This window comes from Crocuta crocuta, unplaced genomic scaffold (assembly GCF_008692635.1).
Source record: "Crocuta crocuta isolate KB4526 unplaced genomic scaffold, BGI_CrCroc_1.0 scaffold367, whole genome shotgun sequence".
Lineage (NCBI taxonomy): Eukaryota > Metazoa > Chordata > Mammalia > Carnivora > Hyaenidae > Crocuta > Crocuta crocuta.
In genome coordinates, this window is record NW_027527936.1 from 5,102,725 (window position 1) to 5,122,253 (window position 19,529).

At 39.8% G+C, this 19,529-nt stretch overlaps 1 protein-coding gene across 1 annotated transcript in view; it reads right to left on the bottom strand.

Moving 5' to 3' along the window:
* Positions 1 to 19,529, bottom strand: part of TESK2 (testis associated actin remodelling kinase 2) — a 145,562-nt gene that overhangs the window by 25,366 nt on the left and 100,667 nt on the right. Inside the window, exon 4 of the mRNA XM_077752093.1 lies at positions 14,772 to 14,820. Coding sequence (XP_077608219.1) covers positions 14,772 to 14,820 — 49 coding nt within the window. The remainder of the gene's footprint in view (positions 1 to 14,771; positions 14,821 to 19,529) is intronic.

Genomic DNA, 19,529 nt, shown 5'->3' on the forward strand with positions numbered 1-19,529 from the left:
AATAAGTTGTTGAGCAAATTAGTTACAGTCAAAGGATGACTATGCAAGAGGTCTTATAATTCATCAATGTAAAAGTATTCATGAGGCAAGAGTTCCAGCCATTCATATAAGCTCTAAAATACATTTTAAAAATCTATTTTAAAAAAAATTTAAGGGGGCCCCTGGGTGGCTCAGTCAGTTAAGCGTCTGACTTCAGCTCAGGTCATGATTTCACATATCTGGTAAACTCAAGCCCTGCTTCAGATGAGCCCCTCTTCTCCCTCCCTCCCTCCCATCTCTTACTTGCACCCTCTCTCTCTCTCTCTCTCTCAAAAAATAAAGGAAAAAATTTTTAATGTTTACTGATTTAATGTTTATTAGTGAGAGTACATGCAGGCATGGGAGGGGAAGAAAAAGAGGGGAACAGAGGATCCAAAGCTCTGAACCGACAGCAGGGAGCTCGAGGCAGGGCTCAAACCCACAAACCATGAGATTATGACCTGAGTGGAACACTTAACCTACTGAGTCACCCAGCTGCCCCTAAATAAAAGAATTTTAAAGTTTATTTATTTTGAGAGAGAGAGTATGTGTCTGAGTATGTGTGTTTATGTGTGTGTGTGTGTGTGTGTGCAAGTGCAGGCATGTACACATTAAGTTGGGGAGGGACAAAGAGAGAGAACCCAAGCAGGCTCTGCAATGTCAGCTCCGAGTTGGTGCAGAGTCTGATGGGGGCTTGAACTCACAAACCTGAGAAATCATGACCTAAGCCAAAATCAAGAGTCTGATGCTTAACCAAATGAGCCACCCAGGCTCCCCTAAAAGAAATTTTTAAAAGAAATTTACCTCCACTTCACTTTTTAGATGGCATAAAATGTGCTTCCTTTTCCTCCCAATCATTCAGTCAATATCTATAAAGTGTCTTCTAATACAAGGTACTGCTGGGAAATCAGAGCTATACAGATGAGTAAAATACTCCCTATAAGAACCAGCAACTAATTGGTTTTATAAGGCGCTTTCATCTCATTTGAACCTTGTAACATCCTGAAACATTCTTATTACCTTTTTTTAGTAAATAAGGAAATCAAGCCTAGAGAATTTAAATAATTTGCCTGTAGTTATTGGACTAGTAATAGTGGAGCCTGAAGTTTTACCCAAGCCTTTTGACCCCAAAGCCTGGGTTCCTTCTACTCTGGAAGCTTACATTTACATAGAGAAACCAAAGCAAAAATATCTTCAATACACAGCAGAATGTGTAATAAGGGAGGTACACAGACACACAGACACAAAGACACACACACACACACACACACACACACACACAAACTATACAGGCAAAGAAGATCAGTGGAGGGGAACATTATGACCAAATTTGGTGAGGAGAGGGGAGCAAGCAATGGCAAAGAAAGAATCAGAAAAGGTTTTATGGAGAAATAAGTGGACTTTGAGCCAAGGTTTGAAGGGAGAGATTTCTACAGGATAAAGGGAAAGAGTACATCCCAGGATAAAGAACTATGAATAAGGAGGCAAAAAAAACATAGACTGTGTTTAGTAAACACATGAAAACCAATTTGTTTGAATAACAGAGTACTCATTAAAGAAGAGGAGACCTAGCAGAAAAAAGGCAAAATGATGCTACAGCACAGAGGACTAGGATACCAAGCTAGGAGTTTATCCTGAATTCCATGTTTTAACCCTAGCTGTATAACAGAAAAACCTACGAAATTATTTTTTTATATATAAAATTTATTTTTTTAGTTTAGGGGGGGAGGAGAGAAAGACAAAGAGAAAAAGAGAAAGAGAGAGTACATGAGCCAGGCAGGGGCAGAGAAGAGAGGAGAGATAGAGAATCCCAAGCAGGCTCTGCACTGACAGGACTCAGAATCCCAATGCAGGGCTTGAACTCACAAAACTGCAAGACCATGACCTGAACTGAAACCAAGAGTCAGACGCTTAACTGACTGAGCTATCCAGGCACCCCTACTGTGGATAATATTAACTTATTTTTAAATACAGATGCCAAGGCCTCCCCCGAGACTTTAATTCAGTGGGTCTTGTGTGGGGTTCTGGCATCTGCACTTTCTAAAAAGCTCCTAAGCAATTCTGGTAAACAACTAAGGTTATAAAACTACACTGTAGGGGCACCTGGGTGGCTCAGTTAAGCATCTGACTCTTGGTTTTGGCTGGGGTCATGATCTCACAGTTTGTGGGTTCAAGCCCCACTTCGGGCTCTGCATGGATGATACAGGGCCTGGTTGGGATTCTCTCTCTCTCACTCTCTCTCTCTGCCCTCTCCTCTCTCTCAAAAATAAATAAGTGAACATTAAACTAACTATACTGTAATCAGTGAAGAAATCACTGAAGGTTTTGAGCCAGAAAATGCCACTGATTATTCATTTATTCATTCAATCAACAAACACAATAAGCAGCTACCATTTGTCAGGCACTATGCTAGGAATCACTGATATCAATATAAACAAAATGGTCCTTGCCCTTAAGGAATTTATAATCTACATATGAAAACAGTGAATAAAAATCAATGATAAGTACTATTGTAATATGGAAGCATATAGGAGAGGAACCTAACCTTATGAGATCAGAAAAGGCTTCTGAGAGAAAATAATATATATAAGCTGGATTCTTTTTTTTTTTTTTAAGTTTTATTTATTTTTGAGAGCAAGAGAGACAGAGCACGAACAGGGGAGGGGCAGAAAGAGAGGGAGACACAGAATCTGACGCAGGCTCCAGGCTCTGAGCCATCAGCACAGAGCCTGACATGGGGCTCGAACTCATGAACCGAGAGGTTATGACCTGAGCTGAAGTCTGATGCTTTAACTGACTTAGCCACCCAGGCACCCCTATAAGCTGGATCCTGAAGGCTAAGTAGGAGTTGGCTGGACCAATGGGAGATGGAGAGGTTGCATTATAGGCAGAGGAAAGAGCTAGTACAGAGGCTCAGAGGTGGAAAGGGTCATACCCCACTTGTGGAACTGGAAAAGGTTAATATAACTGTGGTGCATAATTGAGACAGGAGCAAAGAGGTCAGAGAAGTGAGCAGTAAGGCTACACAGACAAGCAGTAGTAGGATTAGATGTTCTGACTTGGCCCTGAGGGCAATGAGGAGCCATTAGAAGGATTTATAAAGGGAGAAGCAAATTAAATTTGTATTAAACACTGTGTTTATGTCCATCAATGGGATGAAAGGGTAAGTAAAATGTGGTATACATTTACAATAGAATATTTTTCATCCTTAAAAAGGAAATCCCATCATACGTTGCAACATGGATGAACCTTTAGGACATTATGCTAAGTGAAATAAGCCTGTCACAAAAAGACAAATGCTATATGAGTCCACTTCTATGAGGTATCTGGAGCAGTCAAAATCTTAGACATAGAAAGTAGAAAATGAAAAAGTAGAAGATGGAAAATGTAAACATATTTCATTCTATTGAACTTTTTTTTTTTTAATATTTTTATTTATTTCTAGGAGAGAGAGAGAGAGAGACAGTGTGAGCAGGGGAGGGTCAGAGAGAGAGGGAGTCACAGACTGAAACAGGCTCCAGGCTCTGAGCTGGCAGTCAGCACAGAGCCCGACGCGGGGCTCGAACCCACGAACCGCGAGATCACGACCTAAGCGAAAGTCGGACGCTTAACCGACTAAGCCACCCAGGCGTCCCTCATTCTATTGAACTTAAAAATAGTTAAGATGGGTAAAAAACAGATTTGTAGGAGGACCACTTGTCTGGCAACATGGACAGTATGGATTTTAGGTGAGGAAGAAGACTGATAAGGCTAGTTATGTTATTGCAAGATGACAGCAGAAGGAACTGGTGTAAAGTGAATGGATTCAAGACAGTAAGAAGATAAAGTAGACAGGACATGGTGATTGATAAAATATAGCAAGTGGGAAAGGTCAGGGATGAAGGGAAAGAGAACTATCAACTAAGATAGAAAATCTAAGCACTATATTAATACTTTTACTATTTCTTTAACATTTATGAAGCATGTACTTATGCCACATACCAGAAGGTTTTTAGACGATTATTCTGCCACCTTCATAAACCAGTTTCTCTTTTTCGAAGTTCAGCTAAATTGGCCCTTGACACAAAGTGTCTGCTTAGTAATTATTTGTTAAGTAGAAAATAAACATAATCAAAAATAAATAAATAAACAAACATAAGCAATTACTACAGGAAGGTGAAATGTGCTAAAATGAGCATGTTATGGAAAGAAATGCTTATGATTCAGTTTGGAAATCATTGATCTAAGAATTTACCATATAAGCAAATAATGGTGACCATGATAACAAGAAAAGACCAACATAAAGAACAAGTAAACACAGAAAGTGCAGAGAGTGATGACGTATCAGGTGTAGGAATGCTGAAATGCGCTTGAGTACCAGGAATGTATGAGAGGCATATTGGGAAACCACCCTCCTTCCACTGTCTTTGCATTCCTGTTACAGTATCCAAAGTAGGAACAGCTCTCAAGTGCCTGCAGAGAACACCTGTGAATGACACCACTTATCAAATTAAGAAAAGTACACTTGTCAAAACTTCTATTAGAAACTGGTTTAGCCTAAACTCAAAAAGAGCTCTATGAATTCAATTGCCACATTAGTCTCACAGTCGTGGAGAGGATGCTAGTCTCACAGTCACAGAGAGGATCGGGAGAAAGATTAGCCAGAAATCCCTACAGCACTTTTCTAAATCCTCCAGCTATCCTATCACTACTAATACTGAGAAAAGATTCGTCAAATGTATGGCCAAAACAACCTTGAAAAAGGCAAAGGTCTTTGTGGCAAACAGACTAACTGCCGTAAATTCAAGTGTTGGGAAGCAGTATTCATTCATTCATCCACTTATCCATTCACTCAACTAGTATTTATTGCATGCCTTTATGTGCCAGTTGCTGAAGATTCAGTAGTGAATAAAATAACCGAGCCCAAGGAGCTAAGTAAACTAGCCAAGTCTAGTAAACACAGGATTACACTGAGCCAGAACTTGATTCAAATTCCAGCTCCACTTCTTAGCTAAAGAGACCTTAAATTCTCTGCCCTCCCTCCGCCCCGTCTCTCTCTATATATATAGTAAAAAACAAAAAACCAGGGGGTGCTTGGCTGGCTCAATCAGTGGAGCATGCAACTCTTGATCATTGGGTCATGAGTTTGAGGCCCATGTTGGGTACAGAGGTGAAAGAAAGAAAAGAAAGAGGAGAAAGAGAGGAAGGGAAGGGAAGGGAAGGGAAGGGAAGGGAAGGGAAGGGAAGGGAAGGGACGGGACGGGACGGGACGGGAAGGGAAGGCAAGGCAAGGCAAGGCAAGGGAAGGCAAGGGAAGGCAAGGGAAGGCAAGGGAAGGCAAGGGAAAGGAAGGGAAAGGAAGGGAAAGGAAGGGAAGGGAAGGAGAGGAAGACAACTTAATAATTTTTTCATTATTATTACTCAAGAAGTAAGCAATATAAGCAGTTGAAAAATGCCTCCTTCCAAATCAGTGGAATGTTTTCTAATAAAAAAGTTGATAAACAGGATCTAAACAAGTAAGGTATCACTCAGAGTACTCCTTGGAATCCCTGTGCTCTATAAAGTTATCTTCACTTGGACGTTCAATAAATATTTCAAATTCAATCTGTTCAAAACTGACCTCTCAGGGTGCCTGGGTGGCTCAGTCAGTTTAGCGTCTAGCTCTTGACTTCAGCTCAGGTCATGATCTCATGGTTCGTGAGTTCGAGCCCCACAACAGGCTCTGCACTAACAGTGAAGAGCTGGCTTGGGATTCTGTCTCCCTCTCTCTCTGTCCCTCCCCTGCTTACTCTATCTCTCACAAATAAATAAAAATAAACTTAAAAAAAAAACTGACCTCTCAATCATCTTTCATCTTGTACGTCCTACAGTCTTCACCATTTCCCTTAAAAGAAACTCTATCCTTCAGGTGTTCTGACCAAAAATCTCAGAGCTATCCTGGACTCCCTTTATCTTCTCATAGCCCACACCCAATGCATCAGGAAAGCCTCACTTGCTCTCAAAATAGATCCAGCATCACCAGCAGCATGGCTACTGCTATAACTACAACTTTGGTCTAAGTTAGCATCATCTCTCACCCTTTTTGCATAGTCTTTATTTCTTGTACAGACTCTATTGCAATAGTCACTTAACTAGTCTTCCTGCTTTCACCCTTGCCTCCTTTTCAGTCTATTTACCTCACAGTAGCCAGAGTGATCTTTTTAAAAGATAAGTCACATAATGTTATACCTCTACTCAGAACCCCCAAAGACTTCACAATCCATCCTGAGTAAAGCTAAAGTTCTTACAATAGTCTGTAAGACTATGTGATCTGACCCGGCATTTCCTCTCTGACCCCCATCTACCATCCTTTTTGCTTTCTCCTCTGCAGCCATATCACCCTCCTTGGAGTTCTTCAACCATCCCAGGCACATTTCTGCCTCCATATCTTTGTCCTTACTGTTCCCATTTCCTAGAACACTCTTTCCCCAGATATTCATGCAGCTAGTTACCTTAATTCCTTAATTGTTGCTTCTTCTGTGAGACCTTCCCTGTCCATATACTGAAACTGCAAACCCCACAGCACTTAAGCTGTATATATTATAATTTGTTTTCCTGTTTAGTCTAACTCCTCTACCCATCCTCTGCTGACCACGATGTAAATTCCATGAGGGAAAAGATTATTTTTTGTTCATTATTATATTCCTGATACCTGGGATAGTGCTAAATACATAGTAGGAGCCAATAAATATTTTTAGAATGAGTAAATGAGCCAGAAACAAGCTAGCAAGTCAGGGGAAAACTGCTTTAAGAATACAGTAAACTAAATGAACTCTTCTATTATTTGTGGGTTAGACTGCCAACCTCAAATTCTTGTTTCTCAAATGTCATAGGGAGTTACTAAAAATAAGGGCAGAAAACATGTACCACAATTTATTCAGAGATTTTTTATTACTAAATGACCAAACCAAAAAACTTTAATAAAGGTACCTTTTCAAAAGTAAAGATGCCAACATGTATTTATAGGAATGCTTTTAGCTATTTTTACAAGTATAAATGAAATAAACTTCTGATTATGAAAGAACCTGAGATGTGACATTTCATACTATTTCTGACCTTGGGCTCTTTCCACTGGGGCTAATTCAGCTTTCTCAGAGCTGGGTCTATACTAAAAAAACCAACTATATGCACATCCTGAACATATATGATGATCCCAGTCACACAAAGCATTATCATTGACCCTATTTAGGAGATAGGTCGATTAGAGAGCCTGGGATTTGACATAACTTGGAAAGTGGGAAGGAGACGAGACATAAGGGCATCGCAGGTCCTAGAAGGCAAATCCAAGGCCAGCATGTGTAGAAGACAACAGAAGATCCACCTAACTAAAGGAAGGGCTGTGTATTCTGAAATAAAATAGAGTCTAGAATGCTACAAAGAAGTTTTAAAACAGAAGCATCACATTATCAAAGTATGCCTAATGCAGAGAAGGACAGATACTGTATGTTTTCACTCATATGTGGAACAGGAGAAATGTAACAGAGGACCATGAGGGAAGAGGAAAAAAAAAGTTAAGGAGAGGGAGGGAGGCAAATCATAAGAGATTCTTAAATACTGAGAACTGAGGGCTGACGGGGGTGGGGTAGAGGGGGAAATGGGTGATGGGCATGGAGGAGGGCACTTATTGGGATGAGCAGTGGGTGTTATNGCAAAGAAAGACTACAGACAGGAAAAACAGCCACAAAGTCTGTGTAGGGATCAAGGCATGGAATAACATCATGGCTAGAATGTGGAGAAAGGAGAAGCAGACAAATAATAGGATTGGGAACTGATAAAATTCAAGAGATGAGAAAATGTAAAAACTAATTCTGTGGTTTCTTTTGGAGGAATAATTATTCTAACAATAAGAAATGGTAAGACTGAATAGTGACCTAACAGAGCTATGTTGTATTTTATTTATTTTTTTAAAAAATTTATTTCTTAGAGAGAGAGAGACAGCATGAGCAGGGGAGGGTCAGAGAGAGAGGGAGATACAGAATCCGAAGCAGGATCCAGGCTCTGAGCTAGCTGTCAGCACAGAGCCCGACGTGGGGTCCGAACCCACAAACTGTGAGATCATGACCTGAGCCAAAGTCCGATGTTTAACCGACTGAGCCACCCAGGTGCCCCAGCTACGTTGTATTTTAAATACTAGTAACATAATTGAATGGAAAACAGGAGATGACAGAAGAAAAGAAAATGAAGTATAATGAGTAACAACAACAGAATATATGGATATCTAAGAGTTAACAGCATGGAATAATGGCTGGATATTTAAAAATAGCTTTTGGGGTGCCTGGGTGTCTCAGTTGGTTCAGTGTCCAATTTTGGCTCAGGTCACAATCTGTTTGTGGATTCAAGCCCTGCATTAGGCCCTGCGGTGACAGTGCGGAGCCTGCTTGGGATTCTCTTTCTTTTTCTCTCTCTCCCTTTCAAAAATAAACATTAAAAAAAAAAAACCAAAAACACTTTGAAGGAAGGACATAGTAAGAAATTTCTTACTACCCCAGTCACTAAACACTGAGTCCCTGAAAGATATTGCAGTGGAATAAAAATGGTCAGTGGAGATGTAGAGTCTGATAATTCCCCTCCCTGTGAATCAGATCTGACCAACAGAATGCAGCTTAAGTGACATTCTGAAACTTTCAAAGGTACATCATTAGAAGTCTTTCAGTTTCCACTTGGGTGGCTTATACCTCTCGCCAGTCACTACATAAAAAGTCTAACTATCCTGAGATCACCAAACAATGGGAAGCTTAAGCCATATGGAGATGAGCCAGAGAGTGAGATACCATGTAGTGAAGACAGGGGCCAAAGCACCTTCATTCACTGTGGCACCAGGCATGTGAATGAAGTAGGCATCTTCGAAGTGGGTCCTCTAGCTGACACATGAGCATCAGAGACCCAGCAAAGCCCTTCCAAATTCCTGACCTGCAAAATTGTAAGTGAAATAAAATGGTTGTTTTAAATCACTGAGTTTTAGGGTTATTTCTTATATAGCAATAAATAGGGAAATAGGTTCATTTTTTAATCTTGATAAGCCCAGAGCCTAGCAGAATCCCTAGCCTACAGCAGATTCACTCCAAATGTTATGTGTAAAGTGAGTCTCTTTCTTCCCTTACAGTTGATAATTCATATCCTGTCATTTTTCCTATCCTCATCATTCTTTTAGAAGTCCTGGGTCACAGGGGCAGTCATTGTTGGTACATTTGGACTGTTCTCTTAACTATCATGTGGTAGTAAAGGCCGCCCCAAAGTCATCCCACGCTTGAAAATTAGGTAGGACTATGCTGCCAAAGTTAACCCAAGGCAGGCACCAGACAATATCGCATCTGGCTCAAGGTAAATAAGGCCAAGAGAATACTCTGTACTGGGCCACACAGAAACAAACAAAAAAGAAGAAGCAGGTGCAACTAATAGCAATATCACTGCACACCAAGAAACTGGAATCGGGGTCTGGCTGCTCATTTTTATAAATAATGCATGAGTTTGGTCACTGAACTGACAGAGTTTCCTTTCATTGTAAGCTCTCTGATTATATAAGGCTTCTTATAAGTCTGACAAGAACACAACTCAGTAACAACACATATCAACCCACATAAGCAAGGAATTTTCAAAGTAACTATTCTTTTAAAAGGAAAGAAGGTGTACGATGGGAATGGGAATGGTGAGTGAGAAGAGGATGAGGGCTATGTGAATAAAAAGTTCTTTTCAGCTGCCTGAGGACTGATCTATTCCCTCATGAACTAGAAGCGTTTCTTTTCCTTTTTTTTTTTTTTCCTAATGTTTATTTTATTTTGAGAGAGAGAGCACAAGTAGGAAGGGCAGAGAGTAGGGAACAGAGGATCCAATGGAAGCGGGCTCTGAGCTGACAGCAGAGAACCTAATGCAGGGCTGGAACTCACAAACCTGAGATTATGACCTGAGCCAAAGTTGGACACTTAACTGACTGAGCCACCCAGGTGCCCCTGGAGTGTTTCTTTCAGTACCAAGTATCTGCCCAACTGAGGTGATAGATGAATCACCTCACCAGGCCAAGTAATTGCTAAGTTGTTCTCACTGGCACAGTGGAGAAAAAACCATAATTTCCCCATGGTAGAAAAGGCAAGAGAGACCCCAAAATATCCACCAAGCAATTCTTTTGCTGACTCTTTGGACGAGAGAGTACTGTCACTTGAGATCCCTACCCAACAATCTTATATTCCACTCATTCCCCAAATTTCCAATCTTCTAGGCACTGAAAGTTTCTGCACAAAGAGGCTCCTTCAACTGTTTGATTATGAGGATATTTCTCTCTTTGTGCTTTCTTAATAACAAGTTTAAAAAGAAGGTATTATGAGATGAAGCATAATCTGTCTGGAAGAATCTCTCTCCTATCTGTTTTTGATAATCCCCCACACCCCCATCTTGGATATGGAAGAGAAAACATATAGCATGTAAGTTGGTGGCAGCTACTTTTTGAGCAGAATGACACCCAACCTTAGGATGAAGCTGACAATGTAAAGACAGAGTGAAGAGACAGAAAGACGTGGGGCCTCTAAATAACATCTATTTAGCTGCTGAATTAAACCAACCCTTAACCTAATAAAACTGCTAGAATTCCAGTTACATGAGTCATTTTGTTGTTTAAGGCCTTTTGACTATTTTTTGTTACTTGCCAACCAAACACATTCTAATATATCCAATAACTAGGAAATATCTTTTCCAAATAACCATAAAAATATAGTCAGAATCAAATTCTGCAAATACTATACATGCTACACATACAAGAACATTTGGGGAGGATACATAAGTGCTTAGCACTGTGGGGAATATATAAGTGAATTAAGGACAGTGTGTTATAATGGAAAAGGTATAGGCTTTGAAGTCAAATGAATCTGGATCCAAATCCTACTTTGGAAATTCACTTAATTTCTCTAAGCCTAGTTTTCTCATCTTTAAAATGGAGAAAATACGACTACAGAATTGTGAGAATTATAGCTAATATATAAAGCACTAAGCAAAGCACTTAGCCCACAGTAGGTTTAATAACTCGTAGTTATGATTTTTTTTTAAATGAGAGAAAGTCTTTACCCTCAATTAGGGTAGAAAAGACAAATAATTATGATCTGCTAATTGGGATATTTATAGGGTATGGGAAATTGCAACAGTGGTTCCAGTTCTTCATCCCTTATGGAATCCATGCCCTCTTATATATAACTTTGCAGTATGCACCCAATGTGGACTCAGGCATGTGACTTGTTTTGTCCAATGGGGATGTTGGCCAAGCAAACTTGAATATAGGCAGAATCACGAAAAGCACTTGTGCAAATGGCTGGCATACTCTTGCTATTCTGGTATCATCATGTCCAGGCTAGTCTGCTGGTCCCAGAAGAAGGATGAGAAGCAGCTAGAGCAAAGTGGTCCCAGCAAAGCCCAACCTAGATCAGACTACCGGATGACCTGCCAGATGCATGAATGGGCCAAAGTGAGACTAGCAGAAGTGCCCAACTGGGCTCAGCTCAGCCTTGCAGATGTACAAGAAATACATGTTTATTGTCATATTCTTTTGAGGTTTTATGGTTGGACATTACATAGCAAAAGCTAACTAATAATACATAAGGTTATATTTTCTGTCTTTAAAAACTAAAGATTTCCACTTCCTTGATACTCATGACCAAATGTAAGACAATGTTAGGTCTCCTGAGTCAAAGAAATACTTATGAAGCATTCTTTTTTGATACATTAAACTTAAAAGGTTTTGTTTGATCTTTTATCAAACTGTTTTCTAACAAATAACTCATTTGCTTAAAAACTCAGAAGTCTATACTTACCACAGGTAAAACTACTGATAGTAGTTAGTAGTATCTAACTATCTGATTGTTCCAAGTTCAGTTAATGTCTACAATTACAAAGAACACTCACAGAAATGGCTCAAGCCTAAAAAAGTCCAGATCACTACTGTATATGAGAAATACTTTTCCTAATAATATCAACACTTTATAGGCACTAACAAGAGCTATGTCTGTCTACTGTAATTATTGAAAAATTATTTTAAGAGAAATAAGGAATGATTTTCACATTATTGTAAAGAACAGGCACTCCACCAATCAAGAAAAATTTACTAAATGTCATCCAAGTTCCTAGTGCTACACTAGATGTTATTAGTAATTTATTTTCATAATCCTTAGTGAAACCAATAGTGTGCTGCCAAATTAAATTCTAAGACAAACACACGATTCCCTACATATCTATGCCATAATAGCCTTTGCTGATCCCCTTCTGGAAATAACAAATAGCATTTGGATATTTGGCCTACATGACCATCAGCTTATTAACATCATAATAAAAATTATAAGCTATACCAATATCTCATTAATGATACTGGAAATACATACTCTTTCACAAGCAGGCACTATATGTTGTATATAGCGATAAACAAGCTAGTAGACAACAGAAAATATTATTTAAGTGCAACATGGCCAAAAAAATGCTGCATTAAAATCATTCATTTCTGCCATTTGCACTACACCCACTTCTAAATTTACAACATGATCACAGAATTTTTTTAGTGTTTATTTAGTTTTTGAGAGAGAGACAGAGTCGGTGAGGGGGAGGCAAAGAAAGAGGGAGACACAGAATCCGAGGCAGGCTCCAGGCTCTAAGCTGTCAGCACAGAGCCTGATGTGGGGTTCAAACTCGAGAACCACGAGGTCATGACCTAAGCTGAAGTTGGATGCTTAACTGACTGAGCCACCTAGGCGCCCCATGATCACAGATTTTAAAGCATGTTCTTCTTTGTCAGAAAAGCCAACACACAAGCTCTTCCAGTAAACTTACATTTCAGAGAACAATGATATAAACAGGGAGTGCAACAAATAACAATTATTAGTGTAAGAGCTCTGGCAGATAGAAGGCTTGAGAGAATGAGAGAGTTTTGTTTTTGAAGAGTTTATAGACTCACTTCTGAGAAAAGAAATACACAGAAAATTTTTTTTGATCTGGAATGCTGGTTATGGGTATGTTCATTTGTAAAGATTTATTGGGCTGTACACATTTCACATGTGTGCTTTTTCTGCTATGTCATGTTTCAATAAAAAGTTTTTTTAGTTTATTTTTGAGAGAGAGAGAGAGAGAGAGAGCGCGCGCACAAATGGGGGAGGGGCAGAGAGCGAGGCAAAGAGAGAAACCAAAGCAGCTTGTACGCAGTCCACGTGGAGCCCAATAGGGGGCTTGAACTCACAAGCCATGAGATCATGGCCTGAGCTGAAGTTGGACACTTAACTGACTCAGCCACACAGGCACCCCCAATAAAAAGTTTCTAGAATTTTCAACTGCATTAATTACAGTATTGAACTAAATACCAATGAAAAATATTGACAATTTAAGGAGTTCAGGAAGGACCAGTCATTGCTAATAATAAAAGTTGTAATAGTTAAAATGTATTAAGCAATTACTGTATGCCAGGCACTATGCTAAATAAGCACTCGACATTTCATGCTCACAATATCCCTGTAAGGTCATCTTTTTATCAGCAGGATCTGCCACAATTACTGACTCCCTCATCCTTGAAACTCCCTCCTTTCCATTCCAGGCCAATACACTCTCCTGGTTTATCTTCCTATCTCACTAGCTACTCCCTCTCAAAGGCATTCTCTTTGGACTTTTAAAATTAAATACTTTAAGGTTTAGCTACTGGTCCTCTTCTCTATCTAGACTCCCTGAAGCAGATACTATTACTTTTATTCCCATTTTACAGACACCACCACTGAGACACAGAGAAATTTAAACCCAGGCAATCAGGACTTTAGAGCCCATGCTCTTAACCACCTCATTATTCTGCCTTCTTTGGCTTTCCATTTAAGAGGCAGGACAGAAGTATATACATTCCACATTAAGGTGCCTGGTAACTGAAAAAAGAGACACAGAGTGAGGTACATGGGACCTTCCTTTATCAGACATTATGGACAAATGCAGGGCATCAAGCCAGTAGGAAACCAACACTCGCAAATTCTGTTAAACAATTTTCATTCCTAAGTTTCTTCACTTTGTATTTTGGTACTTACTTTCTAAGGAGGAATGTGAATATATTCTAGAACATAGATTCTCAAATCTAGATGCACATTTGAATAATCTTGGGGAGCTTTCAAGAATATATATGGGTCCTATGAATACCTACTAAACCTAGAAGATTCCAGGAAGCTGTGTTTCTAAGAAACACCCAAGTAAGTTCTGAGCTGATAGCTCAGTACTTGAGTTTAGGAAGCCTTTGTTCTAGAGAAGATTCTCTCGTCCTCAGAGGTTAAGTGTGACTTTATCTGCCTAGAAGAGGCTGAAAATGAAATGAGACTGAGGATGTAAACTGATTCCAAGGAGTAATAAGACCAATCAGGACACCAGAACAGTGATCACGGAATTCTAGATCAGGACACCAAATGTTTCCGGATAGTCTAGGAATCTGTTGCCATGAAAGAGTCTGTAGCCAAGTGATACCATCCCTTAGCTTTGGAAGGGGTCATCCGGGCAGCAAGAATCAATATAACATTTGAGCACTCATATTCTCAGATTACTCATGAATATTATGAAGGAATCCAAGAGTATTAAGAGATATGGCTATTGTCCCCAGGCAAGAGAAGAAAGCATTGTCAACACTGCCATTTTTGCATAAATATAAATGCATACACATTTTGTTAACACATGCAAGTAATAATTAGTATGGAACCACAAATGCTAAAACTAAGGCAAAGAAGTCACTTCAGTATGCTTACTTATCTTACCTCTGTAAGTGCATGCAACTGTCCCTGATGTACACACACACCCATGAACCTATGAAACAAAAAACATTTTTTTAAATAAACGAAAAGAATATAACTGCCATATAGAAAACTCGTTTAGCTACTCATGCATTAGAAATAATCCAATACCTCTGAAGTCTCCTGGGTTCTTGGACAATGCTGTAGCCTCTCTAACTTTGATATCAGGCTGGTAAATTCTTTCTTTTTTAAAAATTTTATTTATTTTTGAGAGAGAGAGAGAGCAAGTAAGGGAGGGGCAGAGACAAAGGGAGAGAGAGAATCCCAAGAAAGCTCTGCACTCTCAGTGCAGAGCCCAACGCAGGGCTCAGTCCCATAAACTGTGAGATTATGACCTGAGCCAAAATCAAGAGTTGGACGTGTAACCGACTGAGCCACTCAGACGCCCCTCATTTGTTACCAAACTTCAATAGGTTACATTCAGTAACTACATTTCTTTAACCTTCATTCATTCATTCCTAAACTCATTATAATCAGCCTTCTCTCAATATCACTCTTTTGTAACCATTCTTACTATGAAGGATTTAGAGTTTTATATTATTTTGCTTTCTAGTACCTAGTATAGCATCTGGCATAAATGTTGAATGGCATGAATGATTTTTATGACCTACAAACTTAAGTTCAAGCTCTTCTCTTTATTTTATTTCATTTTACTGAAAATAATCCTTCCAGGGTCAGCTAAAATGTCATCTTCTCTATATCGATCTCTCAGATATCTTCACTTAGCATTAATCCTCTCTCCCCCTCCTTATCCCAACAGTACTGCTATGCACTTTTCACTCTGCTTTGAAAGATTGCTCATAAGCCCAACTGAGGTGGTCCGGGGTCTGGAATCAGACTGCTTATACTTGAATCCTATCTCTGCCACTTCATGATGGCCACCCCGTATTTTAGTTTCTTCATATGCACAATGGGAGTATTACTATTACCTAACCCATACGGTTATTGTGAAGATGAAATGACATAACTTGGGCTCCTAGAACATACTAAGCACTAGAACACATTAGCTATTCTTCTTTTAACATTTGTGACTCCTCCTCCAGCATGGAATATAAGAAAGGTTTTCAAGAACACAGTTCTCTTCTGTTTCTACATATAGTGCCTGATACACAATGTTTTGCCCATAAAATGCTAAACAAACACTTCCTGAATGAAAAAGCAATAATCACCAAATTAGCTTCACAATGTAAATTCATTTTATAGGAAAGAACTTTTTTTTTTGGCAGGCTCCATACCCAGTGTGGAGCCCAACTTGGAGCTTGAACTCACAACCCTGAGCTCAAGACCTCAGCTGAGGTCAAGAGTAGGATGCTTAACATATTGAGCTACCCAAGCACCCCAGAAAGAATATTCAGAGGCAGGTATCAGGCAGGAAAGCCAAGGGGTATTTATTTTATTTAGTCAAATATCTATATAGGAGCTAGGCAATAGGATTCTACTAGCAAAACGATAGTTACATACTAGATATATCTCCAGAAGCAAGGAAAGCAAAAGCAAAAATGAACTACTGGGACTTGATCGAGATAAAATGCTTCTGCACAGTGAAGCAAACAATCAATAAAACTAAAAGGCAGCCTACGGAATGGGAGAGGATATTTGCAAATGACATAGTTGATAAAGGGTTAGGATCCAAAATCTATAAAGAACTTACCAAATTTAACACCCAAAAAGTAATCCAGTTAAGAAATGGGCAGAAGAGGGGTTCAGTTGGTTGGACATCCAACTCTTTGTTTCAGCTCAGATCATGATCTCACGGTTTGTGAGTTTGAGCCCTGCATCAGGGCTTAGGATTCTCTCCCTCTCTCTCTGCCACTCCTGCCCCTCAAAAATTAAAAAAGAAAAAAAGAAAAAAAAAACTTATACAAAAACAAAGAAATGGGCAGAAATGAACAGACACTTTTCCAAAGAAGACATCCAGATAGCCAACAGACACATGAAAAGATGCTCAACATCACTCATCATCAGGGAAATATAAATCAAAACCATGATGAGATACCACCTCACATCTGTCAGAATGACTAAAATTAACAACACAGGAAAACAGATGTTGGCGAGGAGGCCAAGAAAGGGGAACCCTCTTATGCTCTTGGTGGGAATCCAAATGGGTGCAGCCACTCTGGAAAACAGTATGGAGGTTCCTGAAAAAGTTAAAAATAGAACTACCCTATGACCAATTGCTCTATTAGGTATTTACCCAAAGAATACAAAGATACTGATTCAAATGGCACATGTGCCCTGATGCTGATAGCAGCATTATCAAGAACAGCCAAATTATGGAAAGAACCCAAATGTCCATTAACTGATAATTGGACAAAGAAGATGTGGGATATATATAATGGAATATTACTCAATCATCAAAAAGAATGAAATCTTGCCATTTATGACAATGTAGATGGAGCTAGAGTATATTATGCTAAGCAAAATAAGTCAGTCAGAGAAAGACAAATACCATATGATTTCATTCATACATGGAATTTAAGAAACAAAACAGATGAACACAGGGAAAGGGAGGGGAAAAAAAGAGAAGCAAACCATAAGAGACACTTTTTTTTGATGTTTTTATTTATTTTTGAGACAGAAAGCACAAGCTGGGGTGGGGCAGAGAGGGACACAGGAACTGAAGCAGGCTCTGCACTGTCAGCAGAGATCCTGATGCAGGGTCCAAACTCACAAACTGTGAGATCATGACCTAAGCAGAAGTCACATTTAACCAACTGAGCCACCCAGGCGCCACAAACCATAAGAGACTCTTTTCTTTTTTAATTTTTTAATGTTTATTTTCGAGAGAGAGAGAGAGAGAGAGAGCGTGTGCAAGCGGGGGAGGGGCAGAGAGGGAGGGAGACACAGAATCTGAAGCAGGATCCAGGCTCTAAGCGGTCAGCACAGAGGCTGACACAACGCTCGAACTCATGAACTGTGAGATCATGACCTAAACCGAAGTCGGATGCTTAACCAACTGAGCCTCTGAGGCGCTCCACCATAAGAGGCTCTTAAATATAGAGAACAAACTGAGGGTTGATGGAGGAGAGATAGGGGAGGAAGGGGCTAAATGGGTAATGGATATTAAGAAGGGCACTTGTCATGAGCACTGGGCGTTGTATGTAAGTGATGAATCACTAAATTCTACTCCTGAAAGCAATATTATACTATATGTTAACTAGAATTTAAATAAAAATTTGAAACAAAAAAATAAAATAAAAAGTAAATTTATGAGCCTCCTAGAAGCCAAAAAGACCTGGTTTGGGTATGATACACCCTTGCTTCCTTCCCCCACAAAGCCCACCATTCACTACGACCACATCATCCACAGAGATGTCACAGCCAGCACATTCAGGCAGGCACTGGCTTCATGTGAAAGTTTTCTTCTGCCTGCCTTCCTCTCCACCCCCAACTCACATCACCACATCACAGTGGTGTCACACAACTCTACTTCTATGTGAAACTTTTCTGCCTGACCTCCTCAACCTCATTTCCTTTCCATCACCCACCGCATCCAAAATGGTTTCACAGAGCTCACAAGCTAAGACAAGCATTTGCTTTATATTAGAAGAAGGGCTTGAGTAGAGTACATCATTCCAGTTGCTATAAAAAGAATATACTTTAAAAGGAAAATATTTTGGGGGGCACCTGGGTGGCTCAGTTGGTTAAGTGTTCAACTTCAACTCAGGTCATAATCTTGAAGTTCATGAGTTCAAGCCCTGTGTTGGGCTATGTGCTGACAGCTCAGAGCCTGGAGCCTGCTTCAGATTTTCTGTGTATCCCCCCCCTCTCTCTGCCCCTCCCCTATTCACACATGCATGTGTTCTCTCTCTCTCTCTCAAAAATAAACATTTAAAAATATTTTAAAAGGAAATATTTTTCATCTTCAACAGGGAAGTGATATATATGCCTAGAAAAGCATTTAATATTAACAGTAAGTTTTCACTGAAATTTTTATTACTAATTATATTAAAATCTAAGTTGTGGGGCGCCTGGGTGGCTCAATCGGTTAAGCGTCCAACTTCGGCCCAGGTCATGATCTCACGGTTTGTGGGTTCGAACCCTGCATCACGCTCAGCACAAAGCCTGGAGCCTGTTTCAGATTCTGTGTTCCCCCTCTCTCTTTGTCCCTCCCCCACTCGTGCTCTGTCTCTCTCCACCTCAAAAATAAATAAACTATAAAAAAATTTTTTAAATCTAAGTTATGGATGAAGCCTCAAATCTTTTTTGGTATGAAACTGGACCTAAAAATAATTACACTCTGAATGATTCTTATTCCCTAGCTACCAAAATCATGCCAGCTAGAATTACTTAGCTCAGGAAGGGAGCACTTTGTTAATGCACATGCTTGAGACTAAGTGATTACTGAAATTTATTATTTTTAGTTTCATATTACACACATACACTCATGTTAAGAGGTAAGAAGAGGGATGCCTGGGTGGCTCTGTTGGCTGAGCATCTGACTGGCTCAAGTCATAATCTTTCAGTTCATGAGACCCACATCAAGCTCTCTGGTGTCAGGGCAGAGCCCACCTCCAATCCTGTCTCCCTCTTTCTCTGCCCCTCTCCCACCCTAGCACATGCGCATTGGCTGTCTCAAAAATAAATAACAACACTTAATGGGGCGCCTGAGTGGCTCAGTCGATTAAGTGTCTGACTTCAGCTCAGGTCATGATCTCATGGATTGTGAGTTCAAGCCGCACACAAGGCTCTGTGCTGACAGTGCAGAGTCTGATTTGGACC